The 22,049-nt window shown below is 37.0% G+C and overlaps 2 protein-coding genes across 3 annotated transcripts in view; one reads left to right on the top strand and one right to left on the bottom strand.

Moving 5' to 3' along the window:
- The window catches only part of Smox (Smad on X protein), a 91,261-nt gene extending 89,850 nt beyond the window's left edge, over positions 1 to 1,411 (bottom strand). For both annotated transcript variants that reach the window (XM_083143261.1, XM_083143262.1), the window contains exon 1: positions 828 to 1,411. In XM_083143261.1, coding sequence (XP_082999387.1) covers positions 828 to 1,024 — 197 coding nt within the window. In that variant the 5' untranslated portion in view covers positions 1,025 to 1,411. The remainder of the gene's footprint in view (positions 1 to 827) is intronic.
- Positions 1,412 to 13,263: 11,852 nt separating this feature from the next.
- Positions 13,264 to 22,049, top strand: part of LOC146004403 (angiotensin-converting enzyme-like) — a 74,516-nt gene continuing 65,730 nt past the window's right edge. Inside the window, exon 1 of the mRNA XM_083143235.1 lies at positions 13,264 to 13,376. Within this exon, the coding sequence (XP_082999361.1) occupies positions 13,275 to 13,376 (102 nt within the window). The 5' untranslated portion in view covers positions 13,264 to 13,274. The remainder of the gene's footprint in view (positions 13,377 to 22,049) is intronic.

Here is a 22,049-nt window from a genome sequence, read left to right as displayed (position 1 = left end):
TTAACCTAATGTAACATTACGTGAAATTCTAATGTCAGATTCGTGTTCAGGAGGACTCATGTAGAAAGTATACAAAATGTCTAACAAATCAGGGAACACTCCCGTCATCTTCAATTAAGCCAAAAAAGTATATGCAATACAGTGCACAGAATTTCACTGATAAAAAACTACATGATACTCCAATAGAACTTAAACAACAATCACGAAGTGAATTATCTGATGAGAAAGAACAATTATCGCTGGTTACACAAGACTTATTTACAATAATATACAGATGCATCCACAACAAAAAAGAATTTCCAAAATATCTTCAACATGCTGTCATTCTGTCAACAGTGTAGGAGGAAACCGAATACGATATCATTACAAGTACAGTGTGCAACAAAGATTAATAGTAGGGAAATCGTCCAACACCATGTTCCACCTTGCTTAACACAATGCAAGGTTCAAGAATTGAAACAATAATTTACTTCTTCCATGAATGACAGCAGCATTTGACAATTTGCCTACTATAATTTGCCAGCGACTGTACGTCTAAGAGAAGGCACACCAGCATTCTAAATTCAGTTTAGAGCTACCACTAACATGCACGTGCAGAATTTTTCACCAGCATGAGCATGATTTTCCTGTAATCTCAAGGTGCTACAGGTAACAAGCACAACTAATACTGTACGTTTTAAAAAAAACTGGTTAAACACACTAATATCATTTTTAAACAGATGACATTAAAGGGAATCATTTGAACTTCTGTCTTCCAACCTAATATGGAGTTGACAGTCTACTATAGCAGAAAAAACTGGTAGGTTACAGCAAAAACTAGCACTGACCTTGGGATTGTTATGCACTTAGTGTTCGAATCCTGAGTTGTGATTGCTTTTTCTAGTTCATCCAAGCCACCCGTTTTCTTAAGTTTCTTAACTAAACTTTTTACAGCTTTTTCACTCCACTTATCTTCACCTTCACCTTTCTTCCACCCCAAAAGTCGTTTCACAATCGGAGGTGTAAAAGGTAGCATAGACGTCATAGCTACATGAAATCGGCTATCTTTGAGATACTTTGAAGTCTAACGTGATTCCGGCAAGTATTGTTATCACGACCAAAACCGATTATAACATATAATCATCACACACATTCACTCATTACAAACAACTCTCCTTCCTGATACAAGTAGACATCTTGCCGAAGCACAAACGTACCAGACAGTATTTTTGCGCTGGAAAAATAATTCCATGTCTACAAGCTGATAATACTGTTGGGTAAGATTAGAAGATAGCAACATTTTAAAATTTCGTAATCACTATCTCCTTCCATAATATCATGTTGATTTAAAGTGCCGTTCATTTGTAATTTACGAAATATTATCTATTAACGTATATTCTTCCGCAAGAGTTTTCTTGCAGTTTCAATTATAGGCACTAGATGACAGCACTATCGACAACACATTGCCAGGAACGAGAGTGATTTTGCACCCGCAGACATGTGAAGGATGGGAAATTAGTTCGCAAAAACAACACCTGGAGTGCTCTTCAACACAGGGGTCAATTGAACATTTATCAATGTTATCAATCGAACTGTATCAGTGGGTGGGGTCTGAATCATATAACAGAGATAATAAAACGTTAATTCTAATCGGTTTATTGATATATTTTTTAACGTGGGGGATTTGTAAATTTACACATATTGTTGCGGTGTATTATAAAGTTTTATTTGGTGTTTTTTTAGTTTTGAAAATAATCCACAGTAGACAATTGGAATTTGATTCATTGATTGATTTGGTGCTTTAAGTCCACTTTATGTACAGTAAGGCTAATCGGGACTGGACCTACAGTTTAAAGTGGGATCCGAACCACTAGACAATTTGGAGGAGAAGCAACAAAGACAAATTCAATTCACTTATAATGGACGTAGGGAAGCAAGCGTAAAAGAGAAAATCGAAGAAAATGTTGTGCGTGGAAGACATCTGATTAATAATTTATGCTATTTATATGGATTCTCACTTTATATTTTCGACAATTTTATGTCGCTTTTCTACCTTTTGTATTAATCGCGATCGCGACGATGAAGATCAATGATGAAATGGATAATTCATACCACGTCACTTAACCAAGGTTCAAACCTGCGAACTCTGGCTTCGCAGCATGGTTAGATTAGGCTGACTTAGGCGCGGCACGTGCATTGTTTTCCTGGGGGTTCACCGAAGTCAAAAAACACATCCAGTTTCCCCAAGGTTTCCTCGGCCAAACAAGCACGAAAGGTTTATCCTGATATTTTTTTTCACATGGGATTATAAGGTTCGATAGTAGGGTACGAGTAAATTTAGCGCCTCAATAACAATGAAACATTTGGGGCTTGTCTGGGAAAAGACTGAGAAACTGTTCAGAGGGTATGTGGATGATTCACTGATCTAAATCCTTTAACACCGACCAAATTATAATGAATAAAATATCAAATTCGTATACTTTACCAGCAAGTACAAAAACGACTAATCCTGGTCCTACATTTCTTCCAGAGGAATCTCAACCAAAACATCTGCACACTAGAAATTGAACCTGAGACCCACGCGACAGCTTCGTTCAATTTCTGGTTTGGGATCGCCAGTACACCCATTACCTCTATATTTTCGATTGTCTTTTATTTTTTTCCGTCATTATATATTTTGCTAGCGATCATTTCTTACCTGTGCAACACCTACGCTGCTTCATATGATGTGACCTAACCATAGTTCATCTCTCGTTTCACTCAACGCGCCATCAAGGACTATTTAGGGGGAGTCCAGGGGTTTCGACTCCACAAAAGACTTACCAAGTACTAAAATTAAATAATGAAAATATATTTGTTTAGCATTTGTTGCATCATAGAGTGTTATTTATCTATTTCCGCCGAACTTATTAGAAGGCAAAATCAGACGGCTTTGAATGACAGTTCCCAAGAAAATTTATACACACTAATACGTATAGATAATAATATAAATACATAAAGGAGAAACGTCTCCCCCATCTCTCTTACTCACATTAAATTTTCTTCTCTGTAATGTAATGTTTGTCAGCTTACCTTCAACTCATACCATAAATCATATCATATAAAATATCACATGACATTTTAAAGTGCTTTAATGATACACGAAAATAATTTGGGAGGTATTTAATGTTATTAATCGAATGTGATGTGATGTGTTGTTATAACTCGGTAACTAGCCTTTGTTATTTTAAACTGGAATTATACAGGTATTGGCATAGCCCTGATACTTAGGAGAGAGAGACCATACCTTGTTGAATTAACCTAACAAAACATTGTGAATGAGTGAAATAATGACAAACTCCTTGTCTGAACTGAACCGACATGCAAACAGTTGCCACCATGGTTACTGGCAAATATGTCATGCATCTCACTATACTGACAACAAAACGGAAAAGTTCCTTGTCACGCTCCAGAGAACATTCTGCCCATTCCCTAAACCATTAGCCTCCCTGATGGCGCAGTGGTAGCGTCGTTGCCTTGTAATCGAGGGATCCCAGGTTCGATACCTGGTGGAGCCAGCCACAAGTGGTTCGGACTCCACGTCCAGTCCCGATTAACTTTACTGTGCATAAAGTGGACTTAAAATAAACACCAAATCAAATAAACCCTAAACTATTAAAGAAATGTACATCAAAGAATACCAGAAGATTTTACTAAATTTGTAGAATGAGTATATGTTACATGTCTCGGCAAAATGTCATTCCAAAAAACAAGTTGCAGAAGTCAATATGATTGTAAACTTTGGCTACTGAAAATTCTACGAATAACTCTCTCTCTATTTACTTTGCCTTCATACTGTATAAATTTCTGTACACCTTATCTTGAACCAGTAATCGTATATTTCTTGAGGTTATGTTATTCTACTTTTCGTTTCGGAGGTTATCTTGACGCTATAGACAAAATGTTTAATGCATAAGCTAGTTGTTAATGTGGCACGCGGAAATATTCGTCTCTACTGTGGAACTACAAGACGTAAATGCTACAAAAAGTCGATTGTAGGCAACAGAAGTCCATCCAGTGGCATACCCCAGGATTTTCGAAAGCTGGGAGTTACGTATACTCTTCAGTAGACAGCTTTCATTCTGTCGCCTTTTCTGCCTTTGGCGTTCTTTTCTTAGGAATACTGGGCCAAAGGGGGCCTTTGGGCACGCCACTGAACACATCATTTGCTTTACTAAATTTCAAGGCATCTCCTGTAAACGCTCGAAAAGAAAAGTAGAATTGCAAATCCTCAAGAAATATACGATTACTGGTTCAAGTTGAGGCGTACAGAAATTTCCAGCGGCACTGTTCTCTTTCAGCTAAGATGGAGGGAGTTTTCTGAAGATCCAGATCTCGTATCCGCTCATTTAAGGTGAGGAGGGACAATTTCGCACCAGGTATGCATTTATTTAAATATCGTCGGAATGGGCTCTGCTACTAAAGAAAATCCACGCATAATTTGAGAGTATGAATTTCTCACCATGTTGCAAGTGGAAGCGGTTTTTAAAGTTGATTATTAAGCTAGATACCATGTTTGAAAAATGTGATGAATACATACTTACAGAATCCCATGTATTCCTTATGGAGAGACAACTTCAAATTGAAGTTACGGCTATTTCTAGCGCAAATATCATCTTCAATGGATCCTTTACCCGATCATATATTTTTTTCGCCAACGGAAGTTTGATATCTCCAAGAAAACGAGTAAAATAATTCTCCTATAAGCGTAATGTATTTCTCCTTGCCTCCTACAGCCATCCTGGCAGTGTTACCAAACCTGATGTGCATAAAAGAGCTACATTTCACCAAGAGCTAAAGATGACTTTCAAGAATCTAGATTAAAGAAGGCTGTATAAAGTGTCTCCTAGGGTAATTTAGGTGTCAGAGGGGTGGGGGCGCTGCTATTACCGTTATCTTTAAAGTGATGGAAATGTATTCTTAGTTTTCGCCGCCTAGAATTGGCGGCATTACCCATTTCAATAATTTTATGATGTTCATATGAAATCGAAAATAAAGGATTCCCGGATAATAATATTGACATCTTCACCTTAAGCCACAGCTGTATATATAAAAATACCTGGGGAGGAAAGAGGGGTGTGGGTGACGCAGCATGTATATGAATATCACGACACGTGTAAAATGTACACTCATGGCAAAGGTTGGTCCTTATGCGCCGGAGCCAGTGGTGGCATCATGGTGGGGTAGAGGGCGGGTGCCACAGTTGACAGTAACGAGTGCATGAAAGAGCCAGATCTGGCTCCAAAAGAGCGAAGTTGGCAACAGTGATCGGCAGCTGTCCCAGCGAGAAAGACCTAGGGGAAATTGTCCCTCCTCGCCTTAAGCTTACATTACACTGATTATCTAACTATAAAAAACAGCTTTTTGATGAATTAATGCTAAGTATATACAGTTATGCAAATTGTATATAGATATACAGAATACGGAAATTACAAATATATGTAATTTTACAAAAGCGTAAGTAGTAGTAATGTAATAATACCTAATAATGATACCAACAACAAAAATAAAAACAATAATAGCAGTAATAATATCAATATTATTATTAATAGTAGTAGTAGTAGTAGTAGTAGTAGTAGTAGTAGTAGTAGTAGTAGTAGTAGTAGTAGTAGTAGTAGTAAAATAATATATAATAATAAGTTTCTGTGACTGCCCCGTCTGAGAAAACTCCTGCGGGCGCATTGGACAAATCAAACAATTGAATGAAAGCAGTAGATATTTTCACTTCAAGTTCGTTCCCTCGATAGATATTATGCTCAGTCCGCCATCATTTTTAAGTTTTCTGTTCTATGAAAAACGTTTCGCCGTTGGCATTGAAAGGCAGGTACTAGATTGTTCTGTGAAGATTCTTGCAAAAGAACTTTTCCTCGGCTGGGAAGCCAAGCGAGAGAAATATGCTGCCCTCCGCAGATGAAATAACAGCTGAATGTCGTGATGCGAGATTTTTTTTCTCAAATCGAGGCAAAACCCCATCACGTGTGAGCAAGTTCGTGTGAAGAAGCGAAGAACGGGGACACAGGAGGCTTGACCTGTCATGGACCACATCAACGACAGATCCCAGCGTCAAGGGAGAATGCCGTTTGCTCCACATACACAGTTAACTTTTATCTTTACGACGCATTTTTATCAAATTTCAAAGTTAACAATTCAACACCATGTTAATAAAATAAGATCAAAAGACTCTGTGGCGTCTTCGGTGATTATGACTGATAAAATTCTCTCTCTGTACTTCTCAGTTTTCACCGTTTTCTTATTTTTCTCTTGTTCTTTCTCATTTCTCCCTTTCTTTTTATTATAGCTTAATTTGTCTTGATTGTGTAGTAGGCCAGTCAACAAGGGATGATCTTGGGGTCCAATAAGGAAAAAAATTAGGGAAAGCTGGAACAAATTTTATTATTTTTCTAAAAGGGGTTCTTAACAACATATTAATTTTGCACCCCTGTACCACCCCGGATTTGGCCGCCATCTTTGAAAAATGGCGCCCAAAATTAGTTTTTTTTGCAAATATCTCGCTTGGAAAGCACTTTGCAGCAATAGAGGTTATGATGAAAATTAATCTACATAAAATTCTCTACAGAAAATGTTCTGTGCATTTTTCTTCTAGGATGCTTTGTTTGTGTGCTAGAGGAGAGTCGTCCAAAACGGGGACGGCGGGTCAAATGGGACGTTCGGTTTCTCACGGATTAATGCTGGGACCCAACGCGTTAATACCTCGTCGTCTGTATGGCAGTTTGAATCGAATCGTGGACGCGGCAGCCAGACCTTCTTTCTTCTACGAAGTTTTCAAGTTATCGAGATAAGAGTTTTCCATTTTGCCTCTACATTGTTTCAGGTCTTATCAAGCTACCTTTGAACATTTAATATTGGTGAGCACAGCATTGATTCTTCCATTTTGAAGTTAGATTTTGACATACTGCTTGAAAGATAACCTTACAACTGTGTGAAGAGACGCCATGTTTTCTAGCGTCCGTCACTGTCTGCCAAAACGGGGACGTTGAGGCAGTCCGAAACAAAATCGTCCTCGTTTTGAATGCCACCGACCAATATTGAAATATATTTTACCTACTAGGCTTATGCTTTAATTCTCAGACAGATCTGTGATATTATGTTGTTTGTTAAGTGTTTAAATTGAGTAAAATAGGTTATTTGTTAGTGTAGATGTTTTAAAGAAATAAAATTGACAATGATACTTCCTGTCTTATGTTTTTTATTATAATTTAATGCTTAACTTGACTTTTCATCTTTTTAAAAAAATGTAACAAAATTTAGCATTAGCCCTCGAATTTACATTTCTTCATATGAGTACCCCATTTTACCCATGCGGTTATCCAAAACGGAGGCATCGCATATTTTCCAGTGTCAGTGTACATATTTTTGGAAAGATTTCAGTTTGAATTGTTAACGATGTTTAGTTCGTAGCTTACTCCTTCCTTAACGATTTGTCGTGGGGCTTCTATAAGGAAATAAAGCTACGAGAAACATAATATATGTAATCATAAATATTTTTTTAAAGAAGCTTGTAATGTAGGATAATTAAAGAAACTGTATCTATTGCAAGGCGCCACGGTGATCTAGTCTGTGTCCCTGCATAAAACTGCTTTGGGGTTCACCCAACCTCAAATAAATGGGTACCTGGGGGCAACCCTGGCGGTAAAGGCGGCCGGAGCGTGGAGCTGATCACATGACCTATAAAAATGGCCGAGATCGAGAATCCAGATCCCCCCAAATGTGCCTTCATGGCGCGCACGAGGAAATTATGCACAGGTAGGCTAATCGGGACGGGACTTGCAGTTTAGAGTGGAATTCGAACCAGTGTTCAATGTGCTTCCACCGGGTATCGAACCCGAGGCTCCTTGATGACAAGGCGACGACGTTACCACTACGCCATCTGAGAGACACTACTAATTAATAGAACTTCCTTCTGTTATCCATTATCAAACAATATACTTTTTTCTTTTCTAATTTGAAACACACAATTTTAATTTCCAAGGAGCAGGAGAAGGTTACTTCCTGATTCGACCAACCGACCTCGGTGAGCTCACAGCCGGTCTATTCGAAAACACAAAATACGTCTCTGGGCGAATGTCAAGGAGACCGCCCCATTGCAAACACGCATTACCACCAGAAAATCCGTTTCAGGCTCATTGTTCGACTCGACACTGCCACGGTGGAGGTGACAAGAGGCACACAGCCAAATTACCTGTCCCCATTCATGTCATAGGATGCTTGTGCTTTTCCATGGTGGCTGCCTACGCGACAACCATTACATCATTATGATCTGTCCGCAAATTCCTGCAAAACGAGACATAATCATTCGTCCAAGCAGCAAAATTGCCAGGCTGCTGAACGAAAACATACGTTAAGACACGAAATGAAGCTTCGAGACATCTTGCACTGAGACCCAGAGTGTCCAAGCAATTTTATTCTTCGAATTAAACCAAATTGCAACAGCATTTTTATTATTGTTATTATTTTTTCACAAACTATAATTAGAAACCTTAAATTTTCGCAATTGTATAAAACCCTTTAAACGTTTCTTTGCAGATAGTGATTGTAAGTGTATAACATTTTATGCTAACACATTTTTTATGCTCAGCAAATCGTGAAGGAGCGCGAATTTGGTTGCATTAATTATTATAGAGGACTGATAATTAAATTTATCCAAGTAACAATGATGGAGGGTCATTTTAGAAACATAAGAATTTATTGCATTGTTAGGGAGAAGGAATACGTTACACATTCTTGGAAAACGAATCCTGTGCAGTGTGGACGGTTTTGCTTGTTTAAAGGTTGTTCCATAACTCTCAAAAAATAATTATTATTCATTTTATTATTAATGCTATAAATGTAAGATAATTCATAATGTATGTTTCTTTCCATAGAACTCAAAAATACATGTTTGACATTTTGGGAAACCAGATATAAATTCCTCCACAGTTTGCACTCTGTGTCAAAATTACAATTGTCTTTGAAGAACCGGTCAAATAATGATTACAACCTTGTCAATAGTACAATAGTACATAGGCCTAACATCATTTTAACCGTAATTCATTATATTTTGTCTCGCTGTTAAGCAAGGAATTGTTGAAAAAAATGGATAAGGATGTAACAAGAAGTTTGAGTAAACACATCACTATACTTCAATATTCTTGGTTTAAATCAAGTTAAACAGAAAGTAATGTCAATGAATTTATTTTTGTGGTCATAATAATAGTTACTAATTGTCTTGTAATTTGGAAATATATATATATATATATATATATATATATATATATATAGGGTGCGAAATCTGTGGGCGGGGGAGATTTCCCCCACACCAACAATCTTGGCCTCAAAAATCACCCCACCAAAATTTTCCGGGGGGGAGAGTTTTTTTTACAACAAACAAAAGATAAGCATTTATTTTTAATTTCAAGTATACTTTACTAAGAATAATATCGGAAACATACACAAATTAGTGTAGTTGTGAGTGCTCAATCCCGGTTCTCTCTCAAGAGATCGTTAACAAATCTACATCAATACGCACAATAAAAGTAAAACATGAATGCAAAACAATAATAACTATGAAATCTGATTAATTTATATTAACACAAAGCAAAAACTTAATAAGATCTTAACATAATGAAACCACTTCGTTTAGTATTTCATAATTTATTAACATCTTTAACCAGTTAGTAAAGGAATTAGTTTGCTACTTTATAATATCTGGTATATATAAAACTAACAAAACAATTTTCTGTGTAATTAATAGTAATAATGCTAATATATATTTTAAGTTAGTAATTAATTTTTACTTTTAATAACATTATAAATATGTATATCGTCTAATTTATATGTATGTTTGTGGGGGAGGGGGTTTGTAGATTAAGATCTCTCTCTCCCCAACAGTCTTAAATGATTTCGCACCCTGTATATATACACACACTAGTGACTAGTGTACTGTTATTTATTAAATTTACTGTGAAGTAGAATGTTTAATGAACATAAATGTAAAATGTCCAAGCCACGACGAAACTACCACTTCATGGAAAATATAATTTATCAAATTAGCTAATTGAATATTGAAATTCGAAATTATCAATCCTACGATAATAATAGTATTAGTAATAGTAATTACTATGAAAATTATATTTATACAAATCTTGTTTATTTGGGGAAAAAGTATTTGAAATATCATAATTTACCAGTAACGCAGATTACGTTATTAGGAAGTTCTGCAAGATGTACTGTGCACACATGATACGTTCATTCATATAATGAGCAAAGACATAGAAAATTTAATTTTTACATGAGCATTCAAAATATTTACCCTTGAGCTTTTCCTGTCTTTTGTCTCAACATCCAACCCAACAGTAAAATGTTCAACCTTAGGACTCAGCTAGGTCAAGGACATTCTGAAGTGTTCTATTCATTGTTGTTGTAACGAACAAGGTAGCCTTCATCCCACCAATCAGCAACATTTGCAAAATCATACTTAGTTACACAAGATGAGTATCTTACATGAAAATTAGGAAAAGTACTTATTACGGCGTTCAATTGAACATCAAACTCGTATCCATAAAAGTATTACTGAAAATGTAGCGTGCCTTACATGGGATTAGACATTACTCTTTTTACACTGAACATATTTTTTTCTACACCCCCCCCCCCCACACATATATATATAGTATATAAATCCTCTAAGTAGATCATATATTTTCATTCTTAAAGTAGGACATAAAATGAATATATCATAATTACTTGTATTGCAGCCTGAGCTACAATGCATGAATTATATTATTGATTGATTGATTGAGTTGGTGTTTTAAGTCCATTTTATGCACAGTAAGGCTAATCGGGACTGGACATACAGTTTAAAGTGGAATCCGAATCACTGTGCCATGTGCCTCCACCAGGTATCGAACCCGGGAACCGTTGTGAATTACATTAGACTGCAGCATTGTAGCTAGATATTTTGGATTGTGGTTTTGGCCCTCCGCCCTCCGTACCAAGCACTGACATTTTATGTGCGTCCTTCGATATTTTCTTCTCATGACATGGTTTGTGATATTTACATCCTGCAAAATATTTGAAAATATGGAAATTACCGTACCTGTAAAAATACTAATGCAAATAGCTATATGTAAAACATGGAAAATGCAAGGGGGTATCGTAAAGTTTAAATTACCACCATGACCTAAATGAAAGAGAAACTTCATTTTACCCCTATACATAGTCACCGTGCAGATGCACACATTTCTCCCAGCGTTTCTTGACCTTCCGCAGGCCGTCACTGTAGAAGTTCTCAGATTGCGTCGAAAACCAATGTTCCTCCTCTTGCATGGTATTTTGTGTTGTCGAATCGCCGACCCCGCAGAGGGTTTTTCATTTCAGGGAACAGGAAAAAAAAAAATACTTGGAGCTAGGTCGGGGAAGTAGGGTAGATGCGGCTAGATTTCATAATCGCATTGCCTTGCTTCCACATCTGCCTCGACAGATCACGCCGTGTTTGCTTCTGGAGAGGAGTTAGCAATCACGGAACCCAGCGAGCTGCTACCTTAGACATGTGAAATTCGTTGTGTATAATTTCTCACACACTGCCGTAACTAAGACCAGCTGCATGCATGGTCATGTGGTCTTCCAGGATGATATCGTCCACTTTCTTCAATGTTGCCGCATCGTCCGTGAGCGATGGTCATCTGTGAGGGACATATGGCCACTTTGGAAATTGCTCTTCCACCTCACAACAATGTCATATGATGGACAATCATCATCATAGATAGCCTTCATTTCATCATGCATTTGCCAGGCACTGTAATCCTTCAAATGCAGGAACTTAATCACACTACGACCTTCACTCTTCTCCATCTTGCAGGTTACTGATATCTACCGCCACTTGTCAAAAAAGTAAACGATATACAAGGCACGTATCTAGAAACACATTTCGGGGGGAGTCAGAACCGAGGGTCTCCACAACAACAGCAACATTAGTAATAGTAATAATAATAATAATAATAATGTTAAAATTAAAATAATTATATTAAAATGATAATATTAATACATAAATTAATTAATATCTTCATATTATTACATGAATAGGTATAAAGACTGTTTAAGAATAGATATATAACAGGACGTATTCACTATCTAGCTTACGTGTATAGTTAAGATTGCCAAAATTTGATAAAAAACAACTGCCGTGGCAAGGAAATTAATGTCAAATACATCAAGAATTGAATATTTATTCAATAACAATAGTTACGTCCAGTTGATTAATATTTTATGCATATTATTATAAGTAGTAAGGTAAACTTATTGAATAAGAATAAACACTAAAAACGTAACGTTTCCACCCTCTGACAGGGTGTTCTTCAGACGAAGATTCACAAAGTCTGGAATATTGCTACATCAGGCAATAGGTGATAGGCACGGTGGCATATATCGGCGAAAACACAAGAACGTCAAGCAGACAGACAGACAGATACCATGTGTTGTTGCATTCCAAGGCTGTGTCTATCACCTAATGCTTAATATAACAATATTCCTTACCTTTTTGTGAGAAGTGTATTATGCAAGATGATTAATCCTGCTAAGGAAGTAAAATTAATTACCACTATACTCTATTTCCAACGAAACATTTGTAGGACTTCGGGGCGGAGGGTTTCAACCCCCAACAGCCCACCCTCTGGCTACGTGCCTGAATGAGAGTGTTTACCTGCACCCTTCAATAATATAAAGACGGGACATTTTGCAAAATCTTTATGTTATTGCGGTGCTAAATTTACTTCTCCTCTAAAAAAAATCTCCCTGTTAATAAATGATCGTGAAGAGAAAAGAAGACAGAGCGAAGAAAGCGAAAAACACAAGGACCATTAGATTCAAACCAAAAGCATTGTAAGGGTGGAGACGCAGCCACTTCCTGCTCCCTCTAATTGCTCCTCGGGATTTGCTTCCGTTACTCCGACTGCTACAGTAGTTGATCCAAACACCGTCGACATTCGCGCTTCCCCCAATTGTCTTACGCACGCTGAGAAATCGAAGCAAAGAAAGAAGAAGAAAAATTATCGTGTCTGTGGTGTTGAAATGTGCAAGGGCATTTATTCCCATTTAACTCTTGGATCTTTGCTGCCAAAATCCAACAGGAACTGAACACTGATTCTTGTCCCGCGAATGTTAGAGCCCGTAGAAAATGACGTTAAGGTGTACTGACCGTAACGTATGAAGGAAAAAGCTCTACTCTTACTTGAAGCGCAACAGTCAGTGCGTGTACCTTCACCATGCCGGATGATCCTCGTCGTCTTAGGCTGACGCTTGGGGTCCTTGGATTACTTCTCTTACCCACAGTATCAGATGCTGACTGGGAGAGTAGATACATAGAGGTAAGTGATATTTGATGTAAAAAGGAAAGTAACGAAAAATTATATATATTCTGTGCTCAGGCACTTGTTGATCGCAAATTTTGACATTTTCTTGAACTAAACGGAAATTAGATCACACACTTATATCGTGATATACGTCAAGGTTTTTGTTGAGTAAATTTTACCAGAATTTAATTTTTGTATCTTGTTTAAAGAAGAGAACCTTTATAATTCTCGAGAAATTACAATAACGAGATCGCTCGTGCTTTCATGAAAATGACAATCAATGTTAACATTGTTGTTAATTTTATAGTACTAATGAATAAATTCAGTTATTCCGACGTTCGAGGCCGTGTAATTGAGCATGATTTATTTACACTCGAAATCCAGCTTTGCATACTTCCCTACGTTCACTATCTTCATTTGTCTATTTTTATAAAGATGTTGATCACATCACATTTTGCCTCCACACACTCTACGTTCATTCATGTTGTTTGTTATTGATTGATTTCGTTATTTTACGTTGCTTTATTTCCATTTTTGTCCAATCGCGACGATGACGATATGTGATGATATGATTCATAACACCCATGCTCAGGCCGGGAATCAAACCAGGGGACCCTGACTTCATATCGCGCAGTGCTAACCACTCCCCCAGTGAAATCGACACGTTCAAATATAGAGATGATAGCTTTATCAATTATTATTTTTACGAAGTCAAGATGAAATCAAACAGGTATATCTACAAACAGCCAAATTTTCATTACATTCCTGAATTATTCGTAAGAGCCTAATTGATAGTAGTTTAGGTGCTAAATTTACCCTTAAACCCCCTAAAATGTACCTACCCCCTTCCATATTGAAAATTCTGGATATTCCCTTGGTTATGTCCGTCGAACACTTTTTGTATTCGGGAATTTTCGTGTGACGAGGTTGAGGCCCTCATAATATCTGCACAGAACACTTATCCTGAGAGAATTATATTCAATTAAAAAGACAGGGGACTCCCCGATGGCCTAGTGGTAACGTCGTCGCCTTGTAATCAAGGGGTCCCTGATTCGATTTCCGGTGGAGGCACATAGTGGTTCGGATCCCATTTTAAACTGTAGGTCCAGTCCCAAGTAGTCTATCTGTGCAATAAGTAGACTTAAACATTCAAAAACTCAAATTCAATTAAGAAACTCTTTATAAAGGCTCGGATAAGCTAAACGGAAGAGGACCTACAGTTCAAAGTCGCACTCAAACCACTGCGTGCGAATCGAATCCAAGACTCTATGATTACAAGAGCTAACCTCATTTCCTTTAGTTATTTTGCTGGAAGAAATACTAATTAACTCAAATGTATTTATTTAATCGGCAATCAAAATTATAAGCTTTTTTACATTAGGCCACGGACGAGAGAGAGGGGGGTGGCTTCTGACCAGTTCGTTTCCACCGCCCATGTTCTATCAAAGAACAATTAATCGTATTAATAAATTAACTCATATGTGAAACGTGAATTGTACATAATTGTTAAAATTAAAATACCCTTCTTATGTGTATATTCATTCTACATTTTACTTGTAATATTACTTATTTATTTAATAATATTACTCATTACTGTATAATGTACTATAATTTACTTGCAATCAGTGATGTACGTCTACGCGTAAACAACGATAGTCTACATTCTACACATAGACTATTTTATACACGTAGACGATGTAATCTATGTAAACAACATTGCAAAAGTGGTAACTTAGCAAAGGGTGCCATGGAATTAAAAGAAAATTACACTGCGTATCAGTTGGCAATGTGTGAAGAGAACCTTTCATACACGTCCTTGCAAATTCGAACAATTTCTCACCTAGGAAAAAAACTAACGTAGAAAATATTCTAGTGTTTTATGGGAAAAGACCACTTTTGCCTCACGACTGCCATCTGTTGTCTTTCTTGCATACTATTTATTTTCTTCCATAGTTGATGATAGAAGAGAAGAGACAATGTTGTACGTAAATAAGATTCTTGTCAGTTCGTTAGGAACCAATATAGTTGAAAATGTCACTTTCCTTTCATGAAAGCTTTCAAAATTAATTTTAATGCACTTTAGATTGTCTACGTAGTCACAACCCAATGTAATCTACGCGTAGATTACGTGTAAACAACGCATGTAGATGTAAACTTATAGTGTACGGCACATCACTGCTTGCAATACAATCAAACCTAATTGCAAAAGCTGTAATTCATAGAGTAGGTTGAATATCGCATTCAACGAAGATAGGTAGATGGCAGCCATGCAGGATTCTGAAGTATAATCTATAATATATAACTTTTGTTCCTCACGTATTTATTTAACACCCTTATATCCCAAATATGTATTTGCACCTTGCACCGGCAGAGAATATAATCTCAGTGGGATCACGGGATGAAGAAAATATTTCTGGTGAATTCTCCTGAAACAAGCCATTCTCTCTCTTCCTCTGCTCCTGTCTCCTTATTTCTCTTTCTCTCTGCCTCTATTTTCCTATCTTTATCTGTCTCATTCTTCCTTTGTTTCTCTTACTGTCTTTCTCCGCTTTTTATCTTTTCCCTCTTTCTTTCTTCATCCTATTTTGTCTTTTTTTCTTACTGTTTCTCTCTCTCTCTTTTCTTCTCCTTTCTTCCTCTGTTTATCTTTGCTGTTTTTCTATCCTATTATTTCTTTCAATCTTTCATCTCTTTCTCCCATTCTTGCAATCCGTTACAGCTTTATCTCTTTTTCTTTCGATCTTTATCGTTTCCCTTATTTCTCCTTCAAACTTTTATCTCTCTCTTTCTTCTTCCAATCTTCTGTCTTACCTTCTCTTTTAATCGACAATCTCGATTTCTACTAATTGCACATTTAAGCAAACAATAAGAAATCATGGCGGGTATCAAGGTTGGATGGGAGTTTTTCTCATTAGCAACCTGTGGTAGGTTTTGTCAGTATTTTTCTGTTGGTCTGACAGCATTCCTCCCATTCCTGCTTATGTTTCTCTTCACCATTGGAAGGAGGCCTGTACGATGTAGTCCCGTAGACTGGACATGGATAAAATACTTTGGATGTTCAGCACATCTATGAAATAGTATTTATTTCGCCTGTATCTTTTGATCTCTACCCCATTGTTTTATTTGATAAATGCTTTTTAAAATCATGTATATGCATATTGTAGGGTGACATATTTCTGGATATATGTCATCCTATGTCACCTGTAATTTCTGATTGTTGGAGTGTATTAAGCCCACTTTGAGAATCAATAAGTGTTGAAGCCTTTTCATAATCAGAATTCAGACAAGGTATCAATATAAAGAAAAACTCTGGACGTTTTATTCCCACTTGGCGGGAGCCCAGAACCCTTTGGTTACAAGGAAATCGCGCTATCACTGCGCAATCGGGGAATTGCGAAAGATAGACCATCCCAAAGATGCCTCGAGGTAGAGGTCACGAAAGTTGATTATCTTCCTTTCTGTAAAATACATATTCGTTTAGTAGATGAATAATCTCACAGAAGTTGCACTTCAAGAGTTTTAGGAAGTTGATTAAGATGCAGCAGGGAGAATATTTCATTCCATGAACCTAACTTTGTACTTACTTTTTATACTTTTAGCTTATTATTTCTTTTAAATCCAGCATGGCTGCAATTTGATTTGGTGGTGGCGAAGTGGTAATGCAATTTGCCTATCTCACTGAAGCAGGGGCGCCGACTTGTTAAAATTATTGGGGGGGGCTCTGATCACTGAAATAAATTAATGAATGACTCACTCCTTCCCTTTTTTAAGTTTTGGCATCAGTGTTCGGAATCTCGTAAAAGCCCATGAATTCCTCAAAAATATTAAAATTGTCATTTACAGTTCGAATGCAAAATGTCAATTATTCACGGATGGATATGTCACAAGTTTCGTCAACCATAATAGCAAAATATTCCCGGCTTGTAATATCTGCTACCACGGAGTGCAAAACAGATCTCCCTAATATATCAATGATCTCGTTCTGAATGTCATGTGAGAGCCATTTGTAGCCCGAACGTTCCATCCACTTCCCTAGTTCATGCACATCGTCTTTTGAAACTCTTTTTAGTAAAAATTTTAACAATACTCATAATTATATACTTAGTATATAGTAATAAGGGTGGCCGCGGTGGCTCAGTCGGTAACGCGTCTGACTACCATGCTCAAGGTCCCGGGTTCGATCCCCGGCCGGTTCAAATCCGGGAACTTTTCTTACGGTGAAAGCGGCCCCGGCGCCCACCCAGCGTCGAATAACATGGGTACCTGGGGGAAACCCTGGGGGGTAAAGGCGGTCAGGGGCGTGATGCTGATCACATCACCCCCACTCACGACCGGATCAAGAAAGTGTGGGGCGTTACCCCCACACCCCCTATACGCCTTCATGGCGTGGTGCTATGCACAGGGGAACACTTTACCTTTTTTTTTTAATATAGTAATAAGTCATGTGTTTTGCTGTCTCTGGTCATAGCCCCCCCCCCCCAAAGTTGATGGTCTAGAACATTTCAAATGTTTATTTAAAGTTAAGTTCATGTGGCACAATTCAGAGTAAACTTTACAAGAGAAATAAAATAATACATTAGATTCTCTTAGGCAAAATTATTTGGGGGGGTTCTGTCCCCACATCGATAACATTGGGGGGGGGGGCTCGAGCCCCCCAAAGCCCCTTTAGAGTCGGCGCCTATGCGCTGAAGTTTATATTTTCGATTACCTTTTGTTGAACTAACATTTTTCGAACTTTTATTCATGTTTTGTCATTCAATTGCTCAAGGTAATCCAAGCTATTGTTAAAATAATTGCAGAAAATAATATTTACACTAACGTTTCTGCTTTGGAATCATGTAATGGAAAATATTAAAATCTTTCCGACGGTGAACTTTAAATATACAGGGTTACATTGTACCCCCAATTTTTTAAATGGAGAGTAAAATACCCGCAATTCTTTTCTACTTAATATTCCACCCCTCAAATAACGCAAAAGGCTATCGTTGAAACAATCTGTTAACACACAAAGTTTATTTTGTCTGCATTCTCTCCTCAAGCAGACCATGGTAAATCTATTTTATCACAATGTAGTACCATTTACTTTAGCTGATTTTGTTCTCGTAAAACGTTCTCAAAGATAGTTTAAAATGTAAAACGAGTGTGAAGAGATGAAATGAGATAAGATTTAGTTTAAGGTGTGAGATTGAAAATTAACGACATTTATATACATGGTATAAATACCTTTGAATTTTTCAAATGAATATTTCACACTGTCACTGTAAAATATTATTAGCATTTTATTCAAATTTTACGACGAAATTTCAAAATTGCTATTTTCGATATAAAGGGGTTCCTTGAATTCATTGGGCAGGAAAATGAGTATGGTTCGATACCCGGAGTGGATGATCTAATGTCGGAATTCTTCCGGCTTTGTTCCTGCATAAAGCGACTCTGGGGTAAAGGGAGGGCCTAAGCGTGGTGCTGATCACATCACCTCTCTGGCTTCAAATATGGTTCAGGGGAATTTTGAAGATCAAATGGATAGAAAGGTAAGTCCTGCTTGAGACGGAAGTATTTCCAGTCATATTTTTGATGGCATAAAGCATGCTTCCGAAAAATCCTACAGCATTTTTTATAGCAGACATACTTTTCACGGAAGCATTTCACGTAACATTACGGTAAATTTGCGATTGCGATACGAGGCGTGCAAAGCACGTTAGATAATATATACAGCACGAAAGGCACACGATTTACATAGTTTTCATTTAATAACTAAAATAAATTTAAAGAGAAATAGATATAATTCAAAAGAGGAAATGGTTATTTAAGTGACTAGATCTCGGGCAAAGAAACAAACTCTACATCTTTTTGTAACTTTAAATCTCATCTACATATTGGAATATATCTGTCCTTGAGCCAGTGTTCGGTGTTTACAACTGAAATAACTAATTTATTCATCCATATGTGTATTGTATGCGCTATGAAGCATGTATATAAGTAGACCTCGGATTTTTAGGCTCTAAAAAATGTACTTTTAGGTTCATAAAATAGGCTCTAAAAATCATAAAATAGGTCCTAAAAATTCTGAAATAGGTTCTAAAATATTAAATTAGCCTTTGAAAATCCTGAAGTAGGTTCCAAAAAACTTAAAAGGTCCTGAAAAATAATAATTAGGTACAATTGTTGAAAACAAAATTTCAAAGGAACCGTGAGAAATTTTAATAGATATATGTAACCATCAAAAATATTAATTTTCTAACCAAATTTTCATTTCTATTCATCATTTTCAAAATTATCCACAAATTATTGTAATACTAATACTTGTACTGTTAGCAAAAGTTACTAATGGATATGATAAATGAATTATGTGTAATTTCCTGCACAATACATAACAATATTTTTCACATTATCCTGAGAAAAAGCCCCGCCTTGTATCTGTGAGGATCATCTTATATGCTGAAAATGATCTTTTAACAGATGCTTAGTCAATGGTGCAAATTTGAATGTAAGAAAGCACCAAAAGTAAGCGGATCAGAAGTTTGCACTTTGGACTGTGCAGGCAAAAGTGGCGCCATTTTGCTTTGTTTAGAGCTTAGAAAAACATTATGGACTTAGAGGGAGGGACATTGGCAGAGAGTATGTTTCAAACAAGTTGGTCATTGAATTTTTTCATTACCAAACAGAACAAATACCTCTGTGTGATGTGAAAATAATGTAAAACCTTAAAAAATATATAAAATCCTAAAAGAAAGGTTTGATTTAGGCACAAAAACTTAAATTAGGTTCTAACAAGCAAAATAGGTTATTTTAGGCACTATAAAACTTGATCAGTTGTTGCATTTTTAAATAAAACTCTGACATAACTTGTTATTTCTTATTTACCTGCAAAGGAAAAAATAGGTTAAGACCTCTTCGAGGTCTATATATAAGCAACGCTGTATGTAACACTTTTAATAGGAAACGTTATACATTGTTTACATCTCAGTCGGCCGCCATTACTTGTACACTCGTGACCTAGTGGTCGCTCCTGATTGGTTATGCTACGAAAAATGCCACGGAAATAGGACGGATCCTATCCTTGAGAAATGTCCATGACATAAACCATGGCTTCTGAAATGCCATCATATTTTTCACTTTACATGGTAGCATTTTGGTCATGTCATAAATGCTAAGAAGAATTCTAAGGAAAATGCTTCAGTCTAAAGCGGGTCTAACAAACGAAGATGTTTTGAGAAGCGTACATATCAAGAGAAGCATGTGGAAATTTAGAATGCTGGAGGATAATAGTCCGTATCCTGAGACATGAGGAAATAAGGAAACTGTAATTGAAGGAAGAATAGAAGGGAAGACCCGCACTGACAAGTCCAGGATCGAGAACATCAAACAAATCGCTTGAGATGAGAATTGCGAAAAATACAAGGAAGTGCAGACATTGGCGGAACAAATGTAGAAATGCAACCCTTTCTCTAAATTCGAAGGCACTGGAAAGCAAAGAACAAGGAAGAAATAAGTAAAGAAGGAAAATATGGAGTGAGAGGAGAAACACTGGTGGTGTAGGGTGGTGGCAATGTTTTTCCGAACGAGAAAAGAAAAACGAGAGCCAAGGACACTTAAATCACTAAGTGATCCAGTGGCCTATCCAACAACGGCGTAGGGGTTATAACCCTTTCCTTTGATCCATCATTCCTAAATAAAAAGGAACGTCAAATGCAGAAAAGTTGGCAAGATGTCTGACTACTAAGAAGGCAACACAAAAGTCTTGGGCAATGCCAGTATGGATGTCGCCAGATGTATTTGTTGAGGTGGTGAGGCCGTTGATGTAAAATTCAATAGTAGAAATAATAATAATGTACTACTAATAATAAACAACCACTTATTTTCAATCTATTGTTAGTATTAACTAACTAACTAACTCTAGCCTTCTTAAACACGAAGGTTTGTGGCTGCAGCAACACAAGCCTTCCATGTGTCCCTATCCTGGGCAAGATAAATCCAATCTTTTCCATCCTTACCGATTTCCTTTGGGTCCATCTCAACGTTATCCCTCCATCTTCGTCCTGGCCTTCCTACAGGTCTCTTACCGTCAGGTTTCCCAACAAGAATTCTGTACACTACACTCTTCTTCCCTCTCCAATTCGTGCCACATGGCCTGCCCACCTAAGTCTTCTTGATTTAATCATTCTAATAATATCTGGACATGAATACAAATTATGTAGTTCAAAAATATGTAACCTTCTCCTCTTGCCTGTCTCTTTGGCCTCCCCAATGGCACAGTGGTAGTGTCGTCGCCTTGTAATTAAGGGGTCCCGGCTTCGATACCCGGTGGAAGCACAAGTGGTTCGGATCCAACTTTAAACTGTAGGTCCAGTCCCGATTAGCCTTACTGTGCATAAAGTGGACTTAAAGCACCAACTGAATCAATCAATCTTACCTGTCTCCTCATCCCTTTTAGACCCTCGCAAGGATCTTATTTTCAAATACTCTTAATTTATGTTCCTCTTTCAATGTAATGGACCAAGTTTCGCATCCATATAATACGACAAGCAAAATTACTGTTTGGTATATTTTATACTATTGTGAGTATTGCTACTATTATTTTGTTCTTGGAAATAGATGTCTACTCGATAATGAGAGATTATCCACTACAACTATTCTTATCCTTTATTTTTGTTTCTTTTTCAAACAGTATTTACTGAAAATTATATA

This window comes from Lepisma saccharinum, chromosome 21 (genome assembly GCF_977018435.1).
Source record: "Lepisma saccharinum chromosome 21, izLepSacc3.1, whole genome shotgun sequence".
Taxonomy (NCBI): domain Eukaryota; kingdom Metazoa; phylum Arthropoda; class Insecta; order Zygentoma; family Lepismatidae; genus Lepisma; species Lepisma saccharinum.
The sequence above is the reverse complement of the archived record's forward strand: the minus strand, read 5'-3'. Positions and strand labels throughout refer to the sequence as shown.